Source organism: Rhinolophus sinicus, linkage group LG14, assembly GCF_036562045.2.
Source record: "Rhinolophus sinicus isolate RSC01 linkage group LG14, ASM3656204v1, whole genome shotgun sequence".
In the NCBI taxonomy this organism is placed as follows: domain Eukaryota; kingdom Metazoa; phylum Chordata; class Mammalia; order Chiroptera; family Rhinolophidae; genus Rhinolophus; species Rhinolophus sinicus.
In genome coordinates this window covers 10,877,039-10,900,167 of record NC_133763.1, presented here as the reverse complement: position 1 = coordinate 10,900,167, position 23,129 = coordinate 10,877,039, and the positions used below count along the sequence as shown (strand labels likewise).

The 23,129-nt window shown below is 44.1% G+C and overlaps 1 protein-coding gene across 3 annotated transcripts in view; it reads right to left on the bottom strand.

Annotated features, from left to right (window-relative positions):
* Positions 1–253: 253 nt before the first annotated feature.
* NCOA2 (nuclear receptor coactivator 2) overlaps positions 254–23,129 on the bottom strand; it is a 257,586-nt gene continuing 234,710 nt past the window's right edge. For 2 of the 3 annotated variants that reach the window (XM_019726127.2, XM_019726165.2), the window contains 8 exons: positions 19,215–19,380; positions 16,411–16,689; positions 15,480–15,557; positions 13,949–14,183; positions 12,158–12,335; positions 11,404–11,602; positions 9,099–9,188; positions 254–4,118 (listed from right to left, as the gene is read on the bottom strand). In XM_019726127.2, the coding sequence (XP_019581686.2) occupies positions 4,107–4,118; positions 9,099–9,188; positions 11,404–11,602; positions 12,158–12,335; positions 13,949–14,183; positions 15,480–15,557; positions 16,411–16,689; positions 19,215–19,380 (1,237 nt within the window). In that variant the 3' untranslated portion in view covers positions 254–4,106. The remainder of the gene's footprint in view (positions 4,119–9,098; positions 9,189–11,403; positions 11,603–12,157; positions 12,336–13,948; positions 14,184–15,479; positions 15,558–16,410; positions 16,690–19,214; positions 19,381–23,129) is intronic. The other variant, XM_019726156.2, reaches the window with a different exon arrangement.

Below are 23,129 nucleotides of genomic sequence, written 5' to 3'. Positions count from 1 at the left end.
AGTAGTAACATCACTTAGGACTCAGTGGACCTAGATTCAGCCTGTATTTGCCATCACGTTATTAGATCATCTTAAGACTCACCTCTCTTGGCTTCAAATGAAAAATCTGTAAAATGGGTCACGGGGAGAACCGAATGGGTACAGTGTCCACTACTGCATAAATGTAACTCATTACGAAGTCACAAGTGAGGTATTTTACATTTAAATGCACTTACGAATGAGGATACCATATAAACACATCACAATCTCCAAAGCCATGTAAAACCCGAAGGCATTTAAAATTTATTAAATGATGCAATAACAACAGAATTCTTTATTTACAATAGCATTATTTAACATCAAATAAGCAAAGAGCGTCAGCAAAGCAATATTAACTTGCATAAATGTATTTAAAATTTCTCTCAATATATCTACCTTTGCATAAACTGCTCACACTAGAAATACAAACATCAATGCAGGTGAACAAAGTGATGTTCAGAGTCAACTCCGTTTTGAAAATAAATCACAACCTGAAACACTGTAAGCTTTCTCCTGAAGAACCATAGTTAATATATTGCTTAATTTTACCCTTGTATAATCTTTTCATATACACACATCTCAGATGCAACTTCATGAGGAACTGTACAAATAAAACTCACAAATGACAAAGGAAAGAAAAAAACAAAAAACGACAGTTAAATGTTTGAAGAAACGTGTCATCATCACTACTCAACTACATAAAGGTTAAGTGATGATGCACTTATTCAAAAATTGTACACAATTCACTATACAAATATAATACATCGGACAGCTATGTAGGAATATACAAGACTTAAAAACAGATCTAAGGCATTATGCTAGATTTTAGCATTTTGAGGTTCTTGCACATAGCTTTTACCTGTAGTAAGAAACTTAAAAGATTTTGTTTTAGTCTATAAAGAAACACCAGGGAGAAAATTCTAATTAAAATCAAAGCCACTACAGTCATTTTCTTTTGTGCAGAGAATGCTTTGCTTAGGCAGCATACTACCATACAAATACTAGAAAATTTTAAATTCACACCAACAATTAATGGCTTAAGTTGCATTTCAAAATTGATTGTGTATCTTTGGGTTCTACAAGTGGACCTGTGCCACCCATTTCATGTGTTTAAGCCCATGTGAACTCCGTTTTTGAACACAGATTAAAAATTGCATTATATAAACTGCGAAAACATTGCTTTCAATTATTACAGGCCATAAGAGATACACGTGGGAGGGGGCGTTTTCATCTTTGAGTCAAACGAATTCATTGTAGTAAAACAGCTCACTTCACTTTTTCAACTTACCACATTACATGAACACTCAAATGAGTCTTACAACCAAGTTAATGTATGTATACTTTTCACATTATGTGTTTTTCACATTTAGTAATATAAGTAAAACACTGATTCTTTGTTCTATTAAACAAAAACCAAGGACTTGGTGTAACAAATTTACTGCGTCCAGCATGAGAAATACTGATAATGAAGGGGACCGATTTGGCTTTTGCCTCGACAGTGATCAATGTGATCAGAGGTTTCCTTCGCTTACCCTTCTTCTCTTAATTAGATGTAAAGCAAAAATCCATTCCCTGATCTGAACCGTAAGAGAATTTATACTCTCTTTTCCTTCAAAACAGTCATGATCATGAATTATTTGAAATGACCAGCATCAAGGGTTTGCAGATTCGTCTGACTTGGGGCTGACATTACACCACAGTGGGCCCATGGGAAACAATAAACGATACACAGATAAGTTTTTGGACGACGTTATGGTGAAAAGAGACTTACAACTCAAAACAACAAATCCAGTTTAAACCCCATTTCTCTTTTGTGCTGCGTGAAGTTTAAAGTCATTCTAAGTCACATATTTCTAAAAAGCAACTTAAAACTGGTCACAGTAAATCGTGTACGACATGAGCCTCGTCATGCCGATGGGGTCGTGGAGTTCTGGGCCGACATCTGCTCGCTTTTTCCCATCCCAGTTGGGCCACCCAGTGGTTTGGTTGAGAAAAGTAGAGCCGTGCGAGGGGGACATGTGAACTGGTGGCCGCTGAGACGTGCTTTTCCTTGGCCACCTCCCTGTAGTGAGACCCCTCTCAAGTGGAAAAAAGTATCGAAATGCAAATTTCCAGAAAATTCCTTTAGTGTGGAGCAACACTTTCAGACCGTCTACTTACCATTTAGCTTTGGGCTCTCTCTCTCTCTCTCTCTAACCCATATTGCCTACATATAGGGAGAGATATGAATATAAATAGGGGTAGTTTGTCCATTTTTCACCCTGCTACAAATAAACAATCAGTCAAATTTCAAGGAAAAACCTCTCTGTTCCTAAAAAGCCTGGCGAGTGAGATATAAAAGGCTTTACTTTTTAGACATCAAAAAGACATCATTCTGAAATTTAGGTAAGAAAGTATATGTGTATCGGGTTGGGGAGAAACAGCTCAAAAAAGGTCATCAGTTTCTTGGCACTGCAGCCATCCGAAACTGACACCAATTAATAAAAGATTATTCCCCAACCAGAGTGGGCAAGAAAAACAAGCATAAAAGTGGCCTGCTTAGTAACATGTAGTCTTTCTAAGGTTCATTAAGAAAGAATATAAACATATAAAAATCAAGAACTGGTTCCTACAGCGGCTGCGTATCATATAGATAAATGATTTATGAGCAGAATCACAAGGTTTAGAAAATAAAAAGTCTTAAGTCTACAAATTAGGGCTAATCAAGGCATTGATATCCTTTACAAAACACCTTTAGGAGACATCGCTATGAGGACATCTAATTTAATACTGAAGTACCTCATTTTTGAGTCAATTCCACAATATGTATACCTCACAAAAATTATACAATTGAAACACTTAAGTTCTCAACTTAAATTATTGCTTGTTTACATATAAATTGGATTTTATGTACCTTACAAAACTTCGGCTTAGCACTGCTAAAAAAACAGAACAAAAAACACAGGGTGGAGGTTACATCTGTAGTGATATCTGCTATCAATTGGAAATACACCATGACTTTCTGTCTTGTAGGCCAGTGTCGCCGGGAACAGAATGAACACGTTTCTAAAGCAGGTACCTGGGTGTGATTAGATACCTAGTGCTAACTTTGCTCCTGTCCTTGCCAATAAATGCATTTTTTTCTGAAGTTTAAAAGTTAGCAATTGGTAAGTGGCTGGCAAAACATTTAGGAAATAAAGGGTTTACCTGGTTTCTGTCGTTTATTATTATTTTTTTAAAAAATGAATGCAAGTGGGCAGAACTGGGGAAGGCAGAGCGGGGAAGGGAAGAGTCAGGGTCAGGAGGGTGAGACGAGCTGCCCCTCCAAGCTGTCTGCGCAATCTAAAGGGAACTTAACTTGGAAATGAAAAATACTTCTTGATTCACGATTTAGATGAACTAGTCTGGTTTTAACAAAAGAAAAAACAAGGAAAAAGTACTTGTGAATGTTAATAGCCCTCTTGAGGCCCCTTTCCATCTGTTCAGTAACTGGAAACTCTTTCCAACTTGGTCTTGAGAGCTATCTATAAAGATACAGCCGTGACTTTATTGGTCTTCACTGGTCGGGTGTCTGTCCATACAGCGCTGTCCATGGTGTCTGCCCGCTTTTATCCCAAACGCAGGCTTTAGCTTAAAACACCTGTAGTCTGATTTTTTTTTAGAAACTTTTCTTTCCCCCAGATGAAATCTGAATCTTTTGTACTAGACTGATTAGCCAGGGAGAACAAAGCAAGAAACCAGTGTCTGGAACCAAACAGGAACACAACAAGAGCATGGTCGTTTCCTTAAATACGTACATTTAAATACATTCAATCTGACATGGGTATGAATTTTGCCTGTCAACATTTACTTCGCAGGAGAGATCTAAGTTGCACTAAGGTGAATGCAGTGAACAGACTGGGCAACTGTCTGGACGCAAGCTTCAGACTGTCAGAGGACAGCCCGCTCCCCCTGCGAGCCAGGGCCCGGGCCCGTCTGCGGAGCTTGCTCGGGCAGAACTGGCCAGCAGGTCGGTTGGGTCAAAACGAATAGACGCAGCTCTCCAGACGGGTAAGTGTTTTGAGCAAGTGAGCCCAGTCAGCTGAAGAAGCAACCAGCCACCTTCATTGTCAGCAGTATTTCTGCAGGAAAAGAGAGGACGTTGTAAAAGATTATCTGCGTTTTTGGTAAAACCATCATAAAGCCCATCACAAAAACATCAAAACATTTTGGCCATTTTAAATATTGCCAACCACAAAGCCGCCTCCGGATGAGTTACACTTGACGTTGACGTGGGCGAGCAGATGGCATTGATCCTAACTGAACACAAGTAACATCTGCAAAGGCCAGCAGACCCCACGTGCTACTTCGAAGGACGCAGACCGCAATGGATCACCGATCTCTCCCTCTGAATGACGGCTGCTCTCTTAGCAGTGACATCCTAGCCCAGTTTAATCTCTCCCACCTTCTCAAAAAAGATTCCTGAGACTCCCAGTGTCCGACTGCCCTGCCTTTCTACAGCATCCAATCCAGCAGTGGTTACCACTTCCTTAATCCTGCCTCCAAAACACCCAGTGCAAACTCACTTCCTATAAAATGTCCCACCTGCCTCTCCCTCACTGACACACTCCCCAGGTTCCGGGGGTGTGTGCTCCTTGGCGCGGGCACGCTAAGTCAGCCGGGGTTTTCACCCCGTGAGTTCTCTGCCAGTTTCCGGCTGCTGTGTGCTGATGATCTGAATGACTGGAGACCAAGGGGTGGTTGGTTGGGTGTTTTTTGTCGTGCACGAGAATCATGGGACGTGTTTCTTTGGTTGGCACAAGTATATTGCTCAATGCTTTTCTTTTTTAAACATTTTATAAGAGTTTGACTCTTATAAGTTTATAAGAGTCAAACTGATCTCATGCCGGGAAGCAAAAGCTCAAATGCTCCCGTCGACGCTCTTCTTTGGCTCTTGACTGTCCTCCCCCCAAAGTTTCCATTCATTTAGCAAATATATACATTTTTAAACTTTTATTAATTTTAAGTGCGTTTTTCCAGGACCCATCAGCTCCAAGTCAAGTAGTTGTTTCAATCTAGTTGTGGAGGGTGCAGCTCACAGTGGCCCATGCGGGGATTGAACCGGTAACCCTGGTGTTATGAGCATCGACTCTAACCTACTGAGCTAACCGGCCGCCCCATTTAGCAAATACTAACTGAGCATTTACTCTGTGCCAGGTGCTAGGCATATAATCACAAGACACTCCGGTCACAGCCAGCAAAACTTTCCCAACAGGCCAAGTACACAATTAAATAACAATGTTACCTGAGTTATATGAGGGGAAATATGAGTTGCTGGGGGAACATATAACCACTGTTTCTGGGATTTAGATATTTAGACACCAAATGTTAGCACATCAGGGCCATTAAAGATGATCTAGCTTAAGTAAGATTAGAGAGACGATCAGTCCCAAATTACCTCTCACCAGAGCACCTTGAAAGGAGAGCTGGGGAACAGCTGCTGGGTCATGAAGTCTACTGGCCAGAGGCGGAATTATTGCACAAGTAATTGCGGTTTTCACAATTGTTTGTAACCTTTTTAACGGTAATTACTTTTTCACCAACCTAATACATCCCTGGTCGGTGCACGAGCCTCTCAAGCTTAAAAAATTAGCGTAGGAGGAGATCTCTGATTGTATTTCCTCTTAGAGAAAAACATTTAACATGGTGTTCTCTATGACACATTTATGCCTGATTTGTGTCCCTTACATGATTTCACATGGAAATACTCCATGGCTCTGACTGAAGTATGAAAAAATCCATTAATTTCCAGTTAGTCTGGAAAAAACAATCATGCTGAGAAGTATTATAGCCTTAGAAACTTTAAGGCAGCATTCTTTTCTTTCTTTCCTTTTTTTTTAAAGAGGGCGCAGCTCAGAGTGGGCCATGTGGGGATCGAACCAGTAACCTTGGTGTTACTAGCACCGTGCTCTAACCAACTGAGCTAACCGGCCACCCAAGGCAGTATTCTGTAACGGACTGACGTCAACAAGCAGCTATTTGCCAGAATCAGTTTAGTGACAGAGAATGCCGAGCATGGCATGTGTCTCTGTTGTGACGCTGCTTGGTTGGCATCCGGCTGTGTCACTTTAGGGGGTGGGGACTCATTTAATCTTTCTGCCCTAATATGTCCAAGGGCCGTTGTGAGGATTAAACAAACTGATGTACGTAACGTGTTTCCATAGTTCCTGGGACATAACTAGTGCTCAGTACGTGTCCCCAACATCAGCATCGTCACAACTCACAGCTGACCCTAGTGATCCATCCATTTCCACAACACCCGTAAGTACAAGTAATGACAAGTGTACTCTGTGCAAGAGCCATGAGGCTGAGCAGTAAACTCAATCCCAGCTTAAATATATATAAAATATGAAGGAATACTGCAGTATGTCCTGTAAACGGAAGACTCTTTTGGTTAAATAAAATAACTGCCCTTCTCTAAATAGTTTTTTGGTAAATCCATAGTTGCATATACTAGCTCTGCTTAAGCAAGGTACAATTTTCAGCTCTATTTCAGGATAAATGGGACACAGATTCATTAATAGATCACAGTGGTTTCTAGCTCAACAAAGAGAACCAGATTACCAATACAAACTCTGAAATAGTTCACGGATTCTTAACAGCAGCAGAGCACATGACAAACAGAGGACAAAGGTGACTGAACCCCTCTCTGGGCACAGATGGGTAGTATGGTGACATGAAAAGTAACGTCCAGTTGTTCCTCGTGGATTACGAGATATACTGGACGTTTCACTCTCTGAAGGAACAAGAGTGTCTCTGACAGACTGCTCTCTGGCCCTAACATTCAGCACAAAGTACAGATGGATACGCCAGACTCAAGAGAGGACTGGAGAAAACGGAGCAAGTGAGAAGGATGCCGATGGCAGGGCTGGAGAACAGGGAGGCACTCGTCCCACGGCTCCCGGAAGGCACCTTTGATGGGAGGTTCCCTATTCACTGAAGTTGCCTTCTGTGATCCTGAGGCTGACCATCCCACTCTGGTTCTAGCGGCACCCACCGGGCACCGGGACCGGCAGGTAAACAACCTGGTTCCCCCCTCCCGCCCCCCCACCTCTCTGCTGTGCCAGGTGGGCCGAGGTTGAGAGGCCCCTGTCTTTCCTGCTGCTGCTCGGGGTGGTCTTTCCCTGTCCTATGATGTATTCCACCACTTATTGGCTGCGTGACCTTGGATGTGACCTCAGATAGATTGCCAAGGCCATGTCGGGAGGCCTAACTGTGGCTGCCAGCCCAGCAGGAGAGACCACAGGCACATTCCTTTCCCTCACTCTGGGGATCCGCCCTCCACGCCCAAGGCTGAGGGCTCCCTAATGGAGCTGAATTCTGGGAGGATCTTCCTCCTCCCTTTGGGATCTATAAAAAGGAGAGAAGGGCACTGAAATAGGAGATAATTTCTTCCTTTTTGGCCTTCTTCAATGCTATCCGCATAAAACCCTTAGAAAAACCTCACAGACGCCCCATGTCTCTTTGGGGAGGTGGGCAGAAGAGTATAAGGGCTGAAAATGCACATCTGCAGGCCGGCCCTGGCGCACGGCGGTTCACCCTCAAAACGGTGGTTCTGCCACCCAGTTGTGTGGTTTCAGTGAGGAAACGTAAACAAAGCTTGTAGCGAAGCAGGATTGCAGTGAATGCTCAGCGTGCATTGGTTGTTTCTGTAACGTTTTAAAAAGAAGGCTGCGTGATTATCCGAGTGTTCTGTCTTTTCTTCTTGGAGGTCACACGGAAAGTATAAGGCAAGTCAATTTCTGGGGCTCTGGGAAGACAGGAGTGGAAGCCGGGCGGCTGGCCTGGCCCAGGCTGCCCCAGTCACACCCAAAGGGGAGGGAGGGAGGGAGGTCGGTCGGTCTGATCTCGTGCCAGACTCGGAGGGAAACGTGATCCAGGCCTCCCAAATGCGTTCCCCTCCAGAGACAGGACGTGTTCAGAGGTTCCACTCCCGGGCACTTTTGGGCTAACATGGGTTATCTTCTGGAAGCCTCATTATCACTAGTGTCATTGCTCCTCTGGGAAGTGCATCCCGGGTTTCAAGCCCCTATTTTCTGCACATAACCCATCACTGAATTATGTGGCCATTACCGGTCGCGACGCAGAGGAGGGGACACCAGGGCTGGCATCAGATCAGGGGAGGCACCAGCCCCCCAGGAGGCTTCAAACCTCAACTGATGGCACACTGAGAGTCTACACACATGGTCAATATGAAATGTATTCCATTTGCTGCCTTATGATATCGGTACGTTAACCATTTAGAGGCGTTGTACAGCTGTGTCCCCACCCACGGCCCCTCTGCTTCGCGTGACGATGGCTCTCTAAACAAGAGAAGTCACACAGAGAAAATCCATACACTGTTATTAAAATCTGGATCGAACTTATGCTGTTACTTTTTAAACTTGAATGGTAGTATCAACAAAACCATCCGAGGTCCACTTTTGTTGTAGGAAATTCACCATCAATCCTTCATTTTCTCCACTGAGAGAGAACTTTTAACATAAAGGAGCCCCTAGTGCGTGGGATTATAGCCCTTTCCTCAGGCGGCCCCGCAGGCCACACGGCTCTCGGATCCTGCCCGTCAAGGACGCGCTGCCCGGTCCACACGCAGTTCAGATGAGTTCCAAGTACTAATGACTCTACCGTTTCAAGATTAGACTGCACACGGTAATACTAGGCTCCTTAGAACAAGTGTTTAAAGTAATAAGTAGATAATACACAAAATTGCTGCCGAAACAAAAGGAAATATAATATTGACAAACAGAATAAAGAATAAACACAGCCTAATGTGACTAATTCGTTGCTACTTAATGTCATGGTTTGCTGCAAGAATATCATTCCAGGGCAAAATTAATGTTCTTAACTCATATGCCACCATTGGCTCAACTAACATCAGCTCAAAGAAATAATTATTCACACAAAACCACTGTATGTCCGATAGAATGAGAAGCTATTTTAAAAAATCACAAGCATTACAACTACCTTCAACCTACTGGTTGACACTGTGTCTGCCATTTTGGTCTATAAAACAGCATGTTCACTTTACTACCCTCTTAACCTATTTCTTCGCTGATTCTCACCCGTGACGTGTCTCCCTCCTGCTTAATCATGTCCATTCCAGGCAGCTGGTTTGGGAAAAGGTTGCCTCCCCTCAGAGCAGGATCATTAACCTGCAGGCGACAAGACAGGCAGGATTTTAGCAGGGCATCCAAAGTGCGCTGGGGACAACCAACCATCAACCTCCCCCTCTTTATTTCAGGTGTGGACTAAGGGGAAAGACGACTCCGCAAAAATGCCTACATCCCTCCCTCAGTCTCTTCTCCTGTGTATATACTTTGGGGGGGGGGGGGAGTATGGAGAAACACGAAAAGAAATACTTATAATACACTAGCTGCCTTCAAATTAAATTTTACTAGATACATTTTCATGCCTCGTGTTCACTGTTTTGGCTGGTTCAGATTAGACCAGTAACTCCTACTGGGGACTCTGAAATCGTCTGAATAGCTCCTAATATCTTTGTTACTCAGGCAAGTTATAATCTGTAAGAGCCAGTGTGAGTAATCAAACAGCACTGGGTTTGTGAATACTCCATGACTAAGCGAACGATTCATTAGCCTGCATACATTTCTTTTACAAATCACAAAGTATACACACAAATGCTAATATGGGATTGATTTTGTCAGAAGATAAACACTGCATGTGTGTTTTTTGGGCTTCTGATATTCAAAAGGTTTATATCCATGCAAGTTTCAAAGCAATTCGGATTATTAAAAATGCACCAAGGGGCTGCCGGATGGCTCAGCTGGTTAGAGCGCAAGCTTTGAACAGGGTCACCGGTTCGATTCCCACATGGGCCAGTGAGCTGCACCCCCCACAACCAGATTGAAGGAGATGGACTTGGAGCTGATGGGCCCTGGAGACACACACTGTTCCCCAATAGTCCCCAATAAAGAATTGAGAAAAAAAGCACCAATTTTGGGGGGGTGTAAATGTCTAACTATTACGTTAGCTTGTACACCTGAAATTAATAAAAAAAAAAAGGCACCAATTTACTTCTGGGGAGGCTGACTAGGACCCAGGCTGGCCCGGACCACCTCAGCAGTCCTCGCCCTAGAGAGGAAATCAGGAACTACCAGTGAGTGGACCATTTTTGTAGAAAATTCAACATCAACACATTTTCTCCACTGAAAAGATAAAAGTCTGTGTTTCTTTTAATTTATGTCTGTTGAATTTACCCAAATGAGCATTTAGCCACTATCAATTCAACCACAGAAGTACAAATTATTATTACACATATGCACAGAGCTTTCTTATACAAAAGGCTTTAAATTTTCTCATGTACCATTCTGCATTTTTATTAACATCTTGTATAGAACATGGAGGCACCGTAAAATTCAGTGAATTTTCACACAAATTGTGCTTTACCAACATTAGAATTAAATAGACCCAATCAAACATTCAATCTTTCACTGTTCTCACCATTGTGATCTGACGGACACTAGGGCTGTCAGTAACTAACTTACTGGTAAGTTATTTAAACTTGCCATGCCTCAGTTTCTCCACATATAAAATAAGATGCCAGGTCCTTGCCACATCTATACTCTGAATGAACTACTGAGAGAGGAGAGTGTCAAGCATTTTGTGCCCTTTAAAAATAAGATCTCCTGTCAATACCATTTAAAAGTTATTCACCAGTATCTCTGCCTGTGGATCAGCCCACCGCAGATTTCTGAGTCCTAGACTGGCTACCCGAGATATCAGATGCTTTGAGTCTCTTTCCCACCAGTGAAGTTGGTATGTAGTCAGGGATTGTAGAATCGTTTCAGTGTTATTCAACACAAAACAGAAGTATTAATAAAAATACTGACGAAAAAGAAAAAAAAAATCATGGCATCCACATTCCAAAGATGATAAAGAATAGTTTTTGGATTATCTCTGTCAGTCTCCCTGCACGAGTGAAGTATCATTTAAAGCTAACTGGATGGCAGGAAGTTTGACCTTTGTGATTCATCTGGTTTTACATTTAGGAAGAAAAAATCACTTCTTACGCTATGAATCCAAAACAAAGCTATTTAACGGACATTCTCCACTCCACGTTTAGAGATTCATTTTAGATATTGCCAAATTCTTCAAATAAGAGAAAAAAATTAAATGACAAGAAAGCTAAGAAGTATTTTAAAAAATCCTGAGTAGTCAGGAATCCTTTCATGTGTATTTCATCATCAACAAGTATTCCTGGGAATAGCACCAACACAGGTGACGATAAGGTAAAAAAACACTTCAAAATAAAGGCGGGAGTTGACAGATGTTGAGTCCCTGGGACGCTACACGCAAGGCAGCAACAGACAGAGCTGTGACCCGAGGACACGGGCTCCTGGCGCTCACCTGCTCGGGACCCATGGAGGACAGCCCCGACGTAGGCACGGAGGTCACTGAGGTCATGCTGATCTGTCCCGTCATCTGGTTCATGTTGCTCATCCCACCTGTGTTGGTTGCCATGGATACATTGATGTTCATGTTGTTATTGTACATGCTGGTGTTGGCTTGTTGCCCAAAGTGTGGTGGGGACTGTTGTGAAAACATGCTAGAACGTAAGGAAGACGAACATGTGAGAGCCCTAGTGCACACAGGCAGGCAGTTTGGAGCACTGGTTTCTCAGGCATTTACTTTATAAGGGAGTAAGTCCAGGCTGAGAGAACCCAGGGTGGGACAGCTGGCGGTGGTGAGGTCAGGAACGGCAGGGCAGGTGCCCAATGAAGCTGCAGGGGCAACCACACCGCCGTGAAGGTCAGGACATGCATTTGGTGTCTGTATCGGACAAGCTCTTTGTTTGCTGATTACTCAGACCGATAAAGGAGGTTTTCTAGGGCACTGCCTTCCTCAGCAGTGTTGACCATGGATTGGTCGGCTGCTACCTTCTTAGGGGAGTTCCTTTTACTCCCAAGAAAAAGGTATTAGCCTAAGCTTTCGTAAATTCTGCTAACTTCTTCCCTAGGAAAAGTAACCTGGCTTACTTAGCAGTTTACTTGCGATTGCTTGCTTGAGCAGAGAAGTTAAGAAAACTACAGAAAAGAGGCTTGTGGGCCTACAGAGATTCCCTGGTGGTCATTTCTATGAGAGAGACAGAGACACAGCATACCTGTTTCCTCCCATATTCCCCTGCGCCCATCCATTCATGTCAGAGGAGGCCTGATACGCTGGGTTAGCCTGCGACTGCTGCATCAGGGGGCTCTGTGTATGCGCCATTCTGGGCGACATCAGCGGGCTCTGGGGGGTGGTGGCCCCAGCAAAGCCGGGATCAGGCTGCTGACTTAGTCCTTAAAAAACAAAGCAGAAATCCAAAGGAGATTGTTAGTTTTATCGCAGAGAATGGGTGGAAAAAGAAAGAGAACATTCACATTCAATACACACAGAAAAGTACTTTAAAATATCTGATCATGTACTGGTTAATTACATATGTTTTTTAAAAGAGAAAAATCGCCATGTCTTGATTCTCTATAGTAGTTACAGGGATGCCAGGAAGCATCTTAACCATCAGGGCGAGAGGCAGAGAAAGAAAATACTCTTTCTTCCCCACGTCACTCTCCAAATTGAGAATGAGTCAAATATATACATATATTTTTCTCTTTATTCTGAAATATTCTTTAAATTTTTATATATCACTATAAGGATCGTTTAAAGTTTAAACTGGATTAAAGTTCAATTATACATAAAAAGTCAACACATTGGAATAATTTATTGTATTAACTCAAGTCATTCTATATGAGATGCATTTTTAAAAATAAGTGACTCCAGTCACAATTAGCTTGTTTGTCTTTATAAAGGGCTCTAGGGCACTTCGTGATATCCAAGACTACAAGAAAAAAATTCAATGCAAGGGGCTTGTTCAATTTAGAAGCAAATGGCATTTACACTAAAAGGAAAAAAAGAACTTTCAGAAGACTTTCCTAAATCATTAACAACAACAAAAAACAGAGAAAAAGGAGCTTGGAAATAAAGGAGGCAACTTCTTAGAAAATTTCAGCGCTGATGTCAAGGTAAGCACATTTTTGACTAGATTGTAAAATAGGCACATTTAATTTATACTGAAGTTAGCGATAAAAGATAAGCTTAAGATAGCCAGGAAAAGGCTGCACATTATCTTTCTGTTTCGTTAGAGGAATGGGAAACATGATTTAGGCATCACAAAGACTTGCTAGCTCTTTATAGATCACACTGGCAAAAGATAGGGAGCCATTTAGAATATTAATGCTAACCACTTTTATCAATAATTCAACTATTAATTGAACATGACATGCACACAAGTATTAACGTTTATGACAATACACACTTGTCTCTTCAGGCTGACATTAAACAACAAATCAATATGAAGAAAACTAAGAGGTCTTCTACTGTGGCTTCGATACAGCACTTACTTCTCAAGAATTATCTATTCATTAAAGAGTTGGTATAATCTTCAAAGTCTTTATTTTGTATTATAAAAATTGTAGAATGTCTAATACTTATATTTATATATGTCTTTCAACATTTTGTATATATCTATTGATTTGTTTGAATCAGACTCAGAGGTTTTCGAATATAAATATATACACATCGACCTGTATTTACAGACAGACAGAGACATACATGCTCATACATGCTCACACTACTGATACACTACACACACTCACACTTACTTCGGTCACTCTTAAAGTAAGACCTGCACTCAGAGGAAAGCTGGTACCTGAGCTGAGAGACTGGAAGGTACTGTGCTGGACTTGGGGACTCCTGACAGGCCCCAACTGTCCTCCCGGGTTTCCTACCACTCCCTGGTTAGCCAGATTCATCTGGGAGCCATGCAAAGAGCTGTGAGACAAGAGCTGTGGCCCGGGACTGGGGGGCACTGGGGACAAAGGACTGGTGAAAGGTGGTGGGGATGTAAGTCCAGTACCGTAGTTTGGAGGAAATGGAAACTGCTGAGCATTTGCCTGGGGAAGCCGGGGGTTGCTCAGAGCTGCTGGCATTCCGCTAGGAGCCACCATGCTGGAGGTCATGTTCAAGCCCTGTCCCCTCATCATCAGAGTTCTCTGCTGCACTTGCTGTTGCTGATGCATTTGTCTCTGTCGAAGATGCTGGTTCAGGATTTCCCTCTGTCTTTGGGCCAGCATCTGTGCATTAATAGGTGCCTGAAATGGGGGGGGGGGGCAGACAAACCATATTAGAAATTGCATAGTCTCGTGCAAAATTACTTGGAAAACAAACTGATGTGGCAAGATTTTAGAGTTGAACAACTGGTGGTTAAGAATGTGAGTTTCTAAGTTCTACAGAGATGCGGACTATTCTGAAACCTTGCAAGGACATACGCCATTACTATCAGTTAACTTGGGCCTCACTGTGAGAGGGCCCAGCTCACGGGAAGGACCTCACAATGCCACCAGTCCTAGCTGGAAGCGGCCCGAGGATGGCAGTTTAGAGTCTCAGTCAAGGGACATTCAAGTCTAAAGAGAAACCAGTATCACTGCGTCACAAGGTGGCTTGAAGCAGAAGCAGGAAGAAAGGGGGAAGTGTGGGGCGAGAGGGCGACAGGAACAGACGGAGGGCCTGGGACAGGATGGGCGGCTGCAGAGCAGAGACGCCAGCGCTGGCCCTCAGAAGAGGTACAGGCTGTTCACGGGTCCTAGCAACATACAGTTGATCCTCAGTATCCGTGGGTTCTATCTGTGAACTTGCTCACTCATTAAAATGCATTTCTAATCCCCAAATCAATACGCACAGCATGCGGTTGTTTGTGGCCACGTGCAGAGCGCTGCAAATCTGAGATGCCCCAAGTGCACACTCCGGCCCTAGCACACTGTGCCTTCTTGTTTCAGCTTTCACACTGTCAACAAGTGTCCTTTCTGTGGGCTACTGAGTCCCACGTTTCTGACACTGTACTTTATGTTGGTGATTCTCTGTTTAAAATGGCTCCCAAGAGTAGTGCTGTCTTGTGTTGCTAAACACGAGAGGCTGAGCTGGACCTCTGGAGAAAATATGTGGGTTAGAGGAGCTTCCTACAGGCAGGAGCCACAGTGCTGCTGGGTGGCAGTTCAGTTAACGAATCAACAACACACATTAAGTGAGGTGCCTAGAGCAGAAACACACCTCAAAAAAGGTTACGCAGCGCTCGATGCGTGAAAATGTTGTGATCCAGGGCTCGCAGGACCCTAACCCTGTCCTTCTCCTTGGATCAGTGGTCCAGTACCACGAATTCAGTGTTTGCATTCATGTTACAGAACACAGCATATGCTAATAGCGGCAATCAACTACACTGATTCAGAGGGATCTACAAAAGCGGCAGACTGGTGGGTAACGGGACGACACTACAGATCTGCATGGACTGGACTGGGTGGCTCCTCAGTTATGTCACGTGGGACGTCAAGGAGGGAGAAGTGACGAGAAGTCAGACGGACACAGTGAAAGCTGACGGCTGGGCTGCTCCTTACCTGTGTCGGTACTCCAGGCCTCAGGGTCAAGTTCACATTGGAAACATTGCTGATTTGATTCATAAGTGGCTGGCGATTCTAAATGCATCCACACAGGAGAATGAACACAGTTTTAAAACAGAATATATTTTATCTCAAATCACCTTCCTTACGAAGTCGCCCTCCCAAACCAACATCTGCGTGCTGTCGGAGACGGAAAGCCTGTGGCCTGCGGCTCAGTTCCCGTGTAAGCTAGTTCTGAGTGAGGTTTACTTATAACTGGGGAGTTACTGCGTGGAAAACATACTGTTTGCAAGGGAAGGAGGGAGGAGAATGATCAGAAAAGGAGGTCGAGAAGAAGACTAGAAAAAGGCAGGTGCTCATGACGCGTAAAAGATGATTTGAAAGCTGCAACATTATTATTGGCTGTCTTACAGCAATCGCTCCGGGCTTGTTTCAACGCGAACACGTTTCCTGGAGCTAAACAGGCATCTTATAAGGCAGCGTCATTCTGCCAGCAGTCAGCTAACAGTGACTATTTTTGTCATGAGAGAGGACTCACGATGGGAGCTAGTCGTCCTGAGCGCTCACCGAGGGCTAGAAACTGTGCCAGGCCCTTCAAACACATACACATTGCCCACCACTGTAGAACAAGCCCACTGTACAGAATGAAAACTGAGGCTCAGAGAACTCAAGGTTAGACCATCAGTAAATAAGGGAGTTAGGAAATTAAAGGAGGGCTGCCCTGTGCTGGAGTTAGTGGAGTTAGAAAGAAGGTAAGTAACGTAGAAGGGAGTATGAAAACTAAGATTATCTTGAAAAAGCTTCCACCCTCTTGGAAAGGACGGAATGAGAGTTTAGACCTCCACCAGGCTGTGATTGTTGTCACCTCACGTCAGTCTTCCCCTGTGCCCCCCACCCCCGACTTTCCAGGCCCCGACAGAGAACACACCTGTTGTGCTTGGAGGCGATGCTGCAGCTGAAGTCGCAGCTGATTTGGCTGGTTCTGCACCAGGCCCGTGGGCCGGAGGCCCGGTCTGGGCTGCATGCGGAGAGTGGCGTAGCTAGGCCGCTGCCCCATGGCGTGGAAGCTTGGGTCTTGCATGGGACTATAGCTACCCTGGGCCATTTGTGCCTGAGACGCATACTGCTGTGGGAACACGGGGGCCTTCTGCTCCAGCATCATGTTGGAGTCCTGACTCGAGAACTGTTCCGGATCCACTGCTTGGCTCTGGAGAGAACAAGCCCCCAGAGAACACACACACATAAATAGAAGCACCAACACCAGCAGGGTAAACGTAAAGCTGGCTTCTCTCACTGCTGTAGACGCGAAGCTTTTTATACTGTACTCACTACGCAGCGTTACTTTTAGCTTGACGTGACTTCACTGTTCTTTCTAGAAAAGCCTCTTTGTTCAATAGATCCAGTTCCATGAGAAAAGAAGAAGGGGTCGGGCCCGACTCCAGCAACACTCCTTCCAAGGGAAGGGGGACATGGGCCATGACTGCGGAATGCCGCCTACTCACTCCACCAATCAGAGACTGGCCTGGACTTTAAAATGCAGACGTCCCCTGGGAGTGTTAAGTTTGTTGACTGACTATTCACACCTGTACAATTCATTTTAATTAGACAACCGCCTTGGTATCTAGCTGGGATCAGCAGTGTTGGGGTTCCCACCACCATTATTCCCATTTTGCAGGTAACAAAACTGAGACTTGGAGATGTGAAGCAAGTTGCAACAAGCCCCCTTGGCTAGTCAGCAGTGGGTTCCAATCCAGTTTATGATTGTGGACCTAAGCTCCTCACAGGTGTGATACGCTGCCTTTATTTCACTTTTCTGTGGCTGAGAATTTCCTACATACCCCACATATTTTGCCACCATTATACCTACTACACATATTTAATGTGTTTATCATTCTTGACTCCTGAGGGCTCCCCTATCTATCTGGGGCAGATGCAGAAAATCCCGGACTTGTCCAAGGTGGACACCTCGGACCCAGGTGGCCCTGACTGGCCCTGCGTGGAGTGGAAAGGGCACCAGGCTAATTGTCCCCTTCATTCTACTTCCAGCAGTAGTGGCTACGAGTCTCCTGATACACAGGAGGGGAGAGCCCAGCAGCAAAAACACCCGAGGTTTCCTTCAGCCCAGTAACGTCCTTGGTTTCCTCCAACCAGTCTACCCACATTGGGGCAGGGGCCTGGAGCTGGCCACATTCAGAGCAGGGTGGTCCCGAGGTCGGCCCGTCAGAACCGGGCCCACTCCCCTTCCCATGATGGTTGTAAAAATGTGGATGAAGTCTACGTGGGGGAGACGATTCACTGTGGAATTACTGCTCTACCCACATCCACAAAGCTGTCTCAGAACTTTGAGTACAAAGAAAGTCCATTTGTACTTCACATTTCCCAACTTCACCCAATAACTACGTTTCTAGAATTCAGTGTAATATGATGGAATGATGATGGCTCTGACGAGACAAAATAGAAATAACACAAAGAAACGGAAGAAAAGGAGACTAAAAATATTAAGTGATAAAATGATACCAATTTTGATCAAAGCAATGCTACAAGTTACTCAGCAACCCCAAGGATCACATTTTTAAATGTCACTTAGACAAAACTCAAGGATAACAGTACTGAACGCTAAATTCTAAACACCACCCAAGACAAAGCAAACCAGCCACACAGGAAACATTTAAACTCCATTTTCCTTTCTTGATTTATTTCAGGTTATATCACGTAACCTCAAGTCATTTCTTTCCATTCTGCTGTTCTCAGTATGAATCGACAAGTCTTAACTCCCACTTATGTCTGCAGCACTGTGGGAATTATGACAAGACTATTTTGAATGCTTCAGAGAAGTCTCCATGAGTCTGCATCGCCTTCGTCACAGACTCGCCTGACACAGCGGACGACCACGCAGTGGACTGGACGCTGGCAGGTCGTCTTTAGTAACAAGAACTGCAGACTGTCCATGCTGAGAAGAGGCAGACAGCAGCACTGCTGTGATAGCTTTTTCTCGGTTACTCTTACACAATAAACTAGGATGGCCACTTCACACACACGTAGCCGGGTGGCCAGAGCCAGAAAGTACTATGCTATTGCATGAGACTTATTAGCTTATTTATTGTATTACTGCTATAAATTACTCTTAGAGCAGAGAATTACTTTAAGTAACCAGTTAATGACCAGGAGGAGGAAAGCTGACTAAGCACACACACTAAGACTGGTTAACTTCTTTATGTTTCCGTTTATGCTTAAATATCCTGACCACTGTTGTGGGCTAAAGCCACACAAAGTCAGCCACAGATGAAGAACGACAGCTACCTGTACAATGACCTCTGCTAACGAATGTGCAAAGCACTCTTCTAGCACAAATAGCTGCCTACCACTAGACTACACGTGTGAGGTTAATACGGGATCACGGATACTGGTGTTTGGGACGAAAGGGTTCAAGGTCGTCGGGCAGCAGTGCCTCTCGGCGCCTTGAGTGTCTGTCTCTTCCTCTCATCAGGTGAGCCGGACTTGAGTTTCTGCCTTTCAGCTCAGTAACTATATGTAAAGCTCATTCTCAGTGTTTTCCATTCTTGGGCAAAAGTTTACATGGCGGTAACAAGGAGAGGGGGAGAAAGAAAAGAGAGCTGGCTTGGTCAGAGGTAAAAAGTATTCTGAAAAGCAGACTATCTATAAGCAAAAGAAAATGGACGTCTCCGTGGCCACGTGAGTGTGTTGCCCCCAGCAGCTGCCCTCTGTGCATACCTGGCTGACCAGTTCGGGTATTCCCAAAGCTCTGTCAATCTCCTCCAAGCCATCAAAATTCCGCAAGGCCAAATACAGCTGGTCCAGGAGCGCTCCCTCGTCACTTGGAGACTCGGCTGCAGGATGTGGACACAGCAAGTCATCTGGAGAGTTGCCAAACGGCTGCCTGTGAGGAGACAAACTTCATCGTGGGCCTGTGGAACAGCTAGTTGATTAGAGAACCTTTTTTCCCCCCTTAAAGATAAAAATATCAGTTGACTTCCAGGGTCTTTGTAGTAAAACACTGTACCAGCTGGACAGAGAACAAAATGACAGCCCAAAATAACAGATACACTTTATTCAATGCCTAACAGGCCAGACATCAATCTAGGCGTCTGATGTATAATTTTTGTTTCTGTTGCCCCTGCCCCACTGAAAGCTGGCAAGGCTGACGCTCAGAGAGGTCAGGCCATTTGCTGGTGATCACACAGGCAGACACTGCAAAGCTGGGACTTCAACAGACCTATGAGAGTCAGGGCCCGCCCGACTGTTTTATTTCCACCAAGCTATGCCGACTCCTCAAGCATACAGATATTTATTATACTTTGCACTGAAGTAATCAAAGGCTGATTCTGAACTTTAGTAGGAAAGACAAAAGTAGTCTTATTTCACTTGAGGCTACGACGGCCCGACCGGCCGACACGGGAGAACCACAAAAGCCACATTAATTTTGGGAACTCAGCCGTCACTAGACTAAACTTGACTGGACTAATAGGAAATTTCTTAGTCACGCAAAAGCAGGACTTGTAAACATTTATTAAAGCCCTCAGCAAGGTGGCTGTTAGCTTCCCTGAGTTAGCCAACAAAAGTAGGTCACAACTATGCCAATTATACTTGTTACTATATAGGCTAACAGGTGATAAAACCATAACACTAAACTCGAAACTCTATGGTATATAAACCATATGGTATATGGTATGTAATTTATGTTAACTGACAAAGTATGGGAGCTTTTTAAAAAGAGCTTCTGAGTTACTTTAACACCAAAGGCGAAATACTTGTATTTTGCCCAAACAGTCTCATTTGTACTTTCTGAGTTACTGTATGATGTGTTGGAGAAAATAAAAGATACAGGCAAGTAATGTCATTCTGAAGCAGGTGAGAATAGATTCATCAGGGATGAAGTCATCTATCTAACACAGTTTAATTAACATGCCATGTTTTCTAAAGACAGTTTAACAGGCCCCTCTGGTCTACAATCCTGAATTCCTGATTATTCAAGCCAACAATTAATCTCAAACAGGTATAACATGGCACATTAAAAAGCAATCTATACTCTCTGTCCCTCGTTACATGGAAAGGAAGCCACTCAGTTAAGTGCCCTCGATGCCACTCCTCACCTGCGGTGCCACCGCCGAGACACAGCAACCTGGCAGTGCAGGGACAGCCTGAGCTAGGTGGGTTCGCTAGGCCCCCCACCCCACCCCCAGCGCTCCTGCACAGTTAAGCACATCCACCGACTCTGAGGCTCTTGCTCATTGTGGGACTGTCCACCCGACTCCCTCCCCACCCTGCCCTTCCAGGCTCTCCCAGTATGAACTTTTCAGATGCAAATGTGGTCAAATCCACTCCACTATGGCTGCACTGAGGGAGTGGGAGGGAGGAGCAGACAGAGAAAAGCAGCGACAAGGAGGAGAAAAACCACAGGAGGAGTGCCTGCCACGGAAGCAAAGACAGGAGGAAATTCCCCAAAGAGGAGCGACCGGCATCGGATGTGCTAAGTTTCATGAAAAACGAGCTCAAGTCAGCCAACGCACGAGTGCTGTCTACGTACCAAGTTCTCCTAGTCCTGAGACCTCACGCCCCAAAGACACTACTTCAGTGAGGCAGGCAAGCATTTTCTTTAGCTTTATTTCCTAATTTCCAACTTCTGTTTCTTCAGAAGCCTCATTTCTGTACAACCACGCCCCCACCGCCACCTCTCCATGGTGACGGGCTAATGGAAGATCTGCTCTCTTTTAACTCCACCAAAGTTGCCTGGCTGCTGCATGAACCCAGACTTGGATCTGAAACCCAGAGTGCCAGGGAAGGGGAGGTGGTGTCTCTTTGCAAGACAAACCCACCCTACTGAAGACACAACCAAATGCCTAAGGAAAAAAAACCCCAAAAACTAATGCAAATACTCATTCACATTTAAATGGTTTCTTAATAAAAAAACCCATTTTTGTTACATTCTTTTTATTTCTTTTAATTAAAAAAAAAAAATCGAACTAACGTATGACACAGATTCGAAAGTGAAACAGTACCTCTAGGCCTTCCCACTTTGGTCAAGGCCCTCTCTGACTCAAGCTGGGACTCTAAAGACACTTTCCTGCTTCCAGTCTCTCTCCGATTCTTCTAATATGATGCTGTCAGGTACTTTACAAAACACACTTTATTGAGCTGACTCAGAATTCTTACTTCAGCTCTCCCGAGAAAATGCCCAAGTCCCTGGGACCGGGTGGTAGTGGCAGTGGTGGCATTCAGGACACACTTTGGTAAAGCCTAACTTTTCTACACTTAGTGCCCACAACTTCCTGTGAGCCCCAGCTATTCCGGACAATTGATCTTTCTTTCCAGAAGATGCCATGTCCACATCAGAATGCCAGCACCCATCATTGCATACTTCCCACTCTCTTCTCCATCTAAGATTTTACCTTCCCACGATCTCCTTCACAGCCACTCTTGACCACCCCTACTCACCTCCCAACTCCAGCACCACCTCTGTGTTGTGCTAAATTGATATTGGCATTTGTGTTAAAAACATCAACTTCAGACTGTGCCTAGTGAGGATATCTTACATCTCTTTGTTGGTCCAGTACTTGAACTATATAGGTTATAGTAACAGTTGATGGAAATAAAAGATTCCTGATCTAGCTGGGATATCATACCCTATGACCAGAAAAATGCATTGCACTGTGGCTTAGGTTCATAAATTTGGGCACACCATGAATTTATCACTTGCCTTAGACATCCTAATATGCTTGGCTTATAGAAAAAATACTGACCCAGACTTCCAATCCAGCTTTCTAAATGGTCACCAACATAATGAAGAAATTACTTTCCTACATTTTGAACAATTATTAATACAAATATAGTCACAATCTAGATGGTGTCTGAAAGACATAGATCCTACAAGGTGTGATAAAAAATATGGTGACTGTATAAATTAAAAAAAAAAAAAAGTATTACAGTAGAAGACACATTGCCATTAATCGTCCTCAAAATCCGCCCCCTCGCTTCGAACACACTTATCGGATCATTCTTGCCACTTTCTGACACAGTTCTGGAAGTCCTCTTGTCCTGAATCGATTAAAATCATTGACCTTTCATGGTCATTTTGACTTTGGGGAAGAGCAAGAAGTCACGCGGTGCCAGATCCAGTGAATAAGGTGGATGAGGACACACTGTAATGTTTTTATTTGACAGGAATTGCCGTACCAGAAGCCATGTGTGATACGGAGCCTTTCCGTTGTGATCACAAAATATGATGAATGCTGCTGCCAAGTGCCATCCAATAGAAAGGCAGGGATCTTCAATACGGGAAGCAGCACATTGAACCTTAGTAACAGTGCATGACAAGATTTAACTTGTTTGGTGCTGTCAGTTGGGTGTGAGCTACGGTTGAGAGAAGGTGTGTTTTAAAGTATGCTGTAAATCATCCTCCATCACAATAATGCTCCATGTCACACATCGCTTCTGGTATCCGGCAATTTCTGTCAAATAAAAACATTACAGTGTGTTCTCATCCATCTTATTTACCGAATCTGGCACCGTGTGACTTCCAGCTCTTCCCCAAAGTCAAAATGACTCAGGAAATTAAAGCAGCCACGACAGCACAATTAAAGACACTCACAAAAGAGGACTTCCAGAACTGCTTCAGAAAGTGGCAAGAAT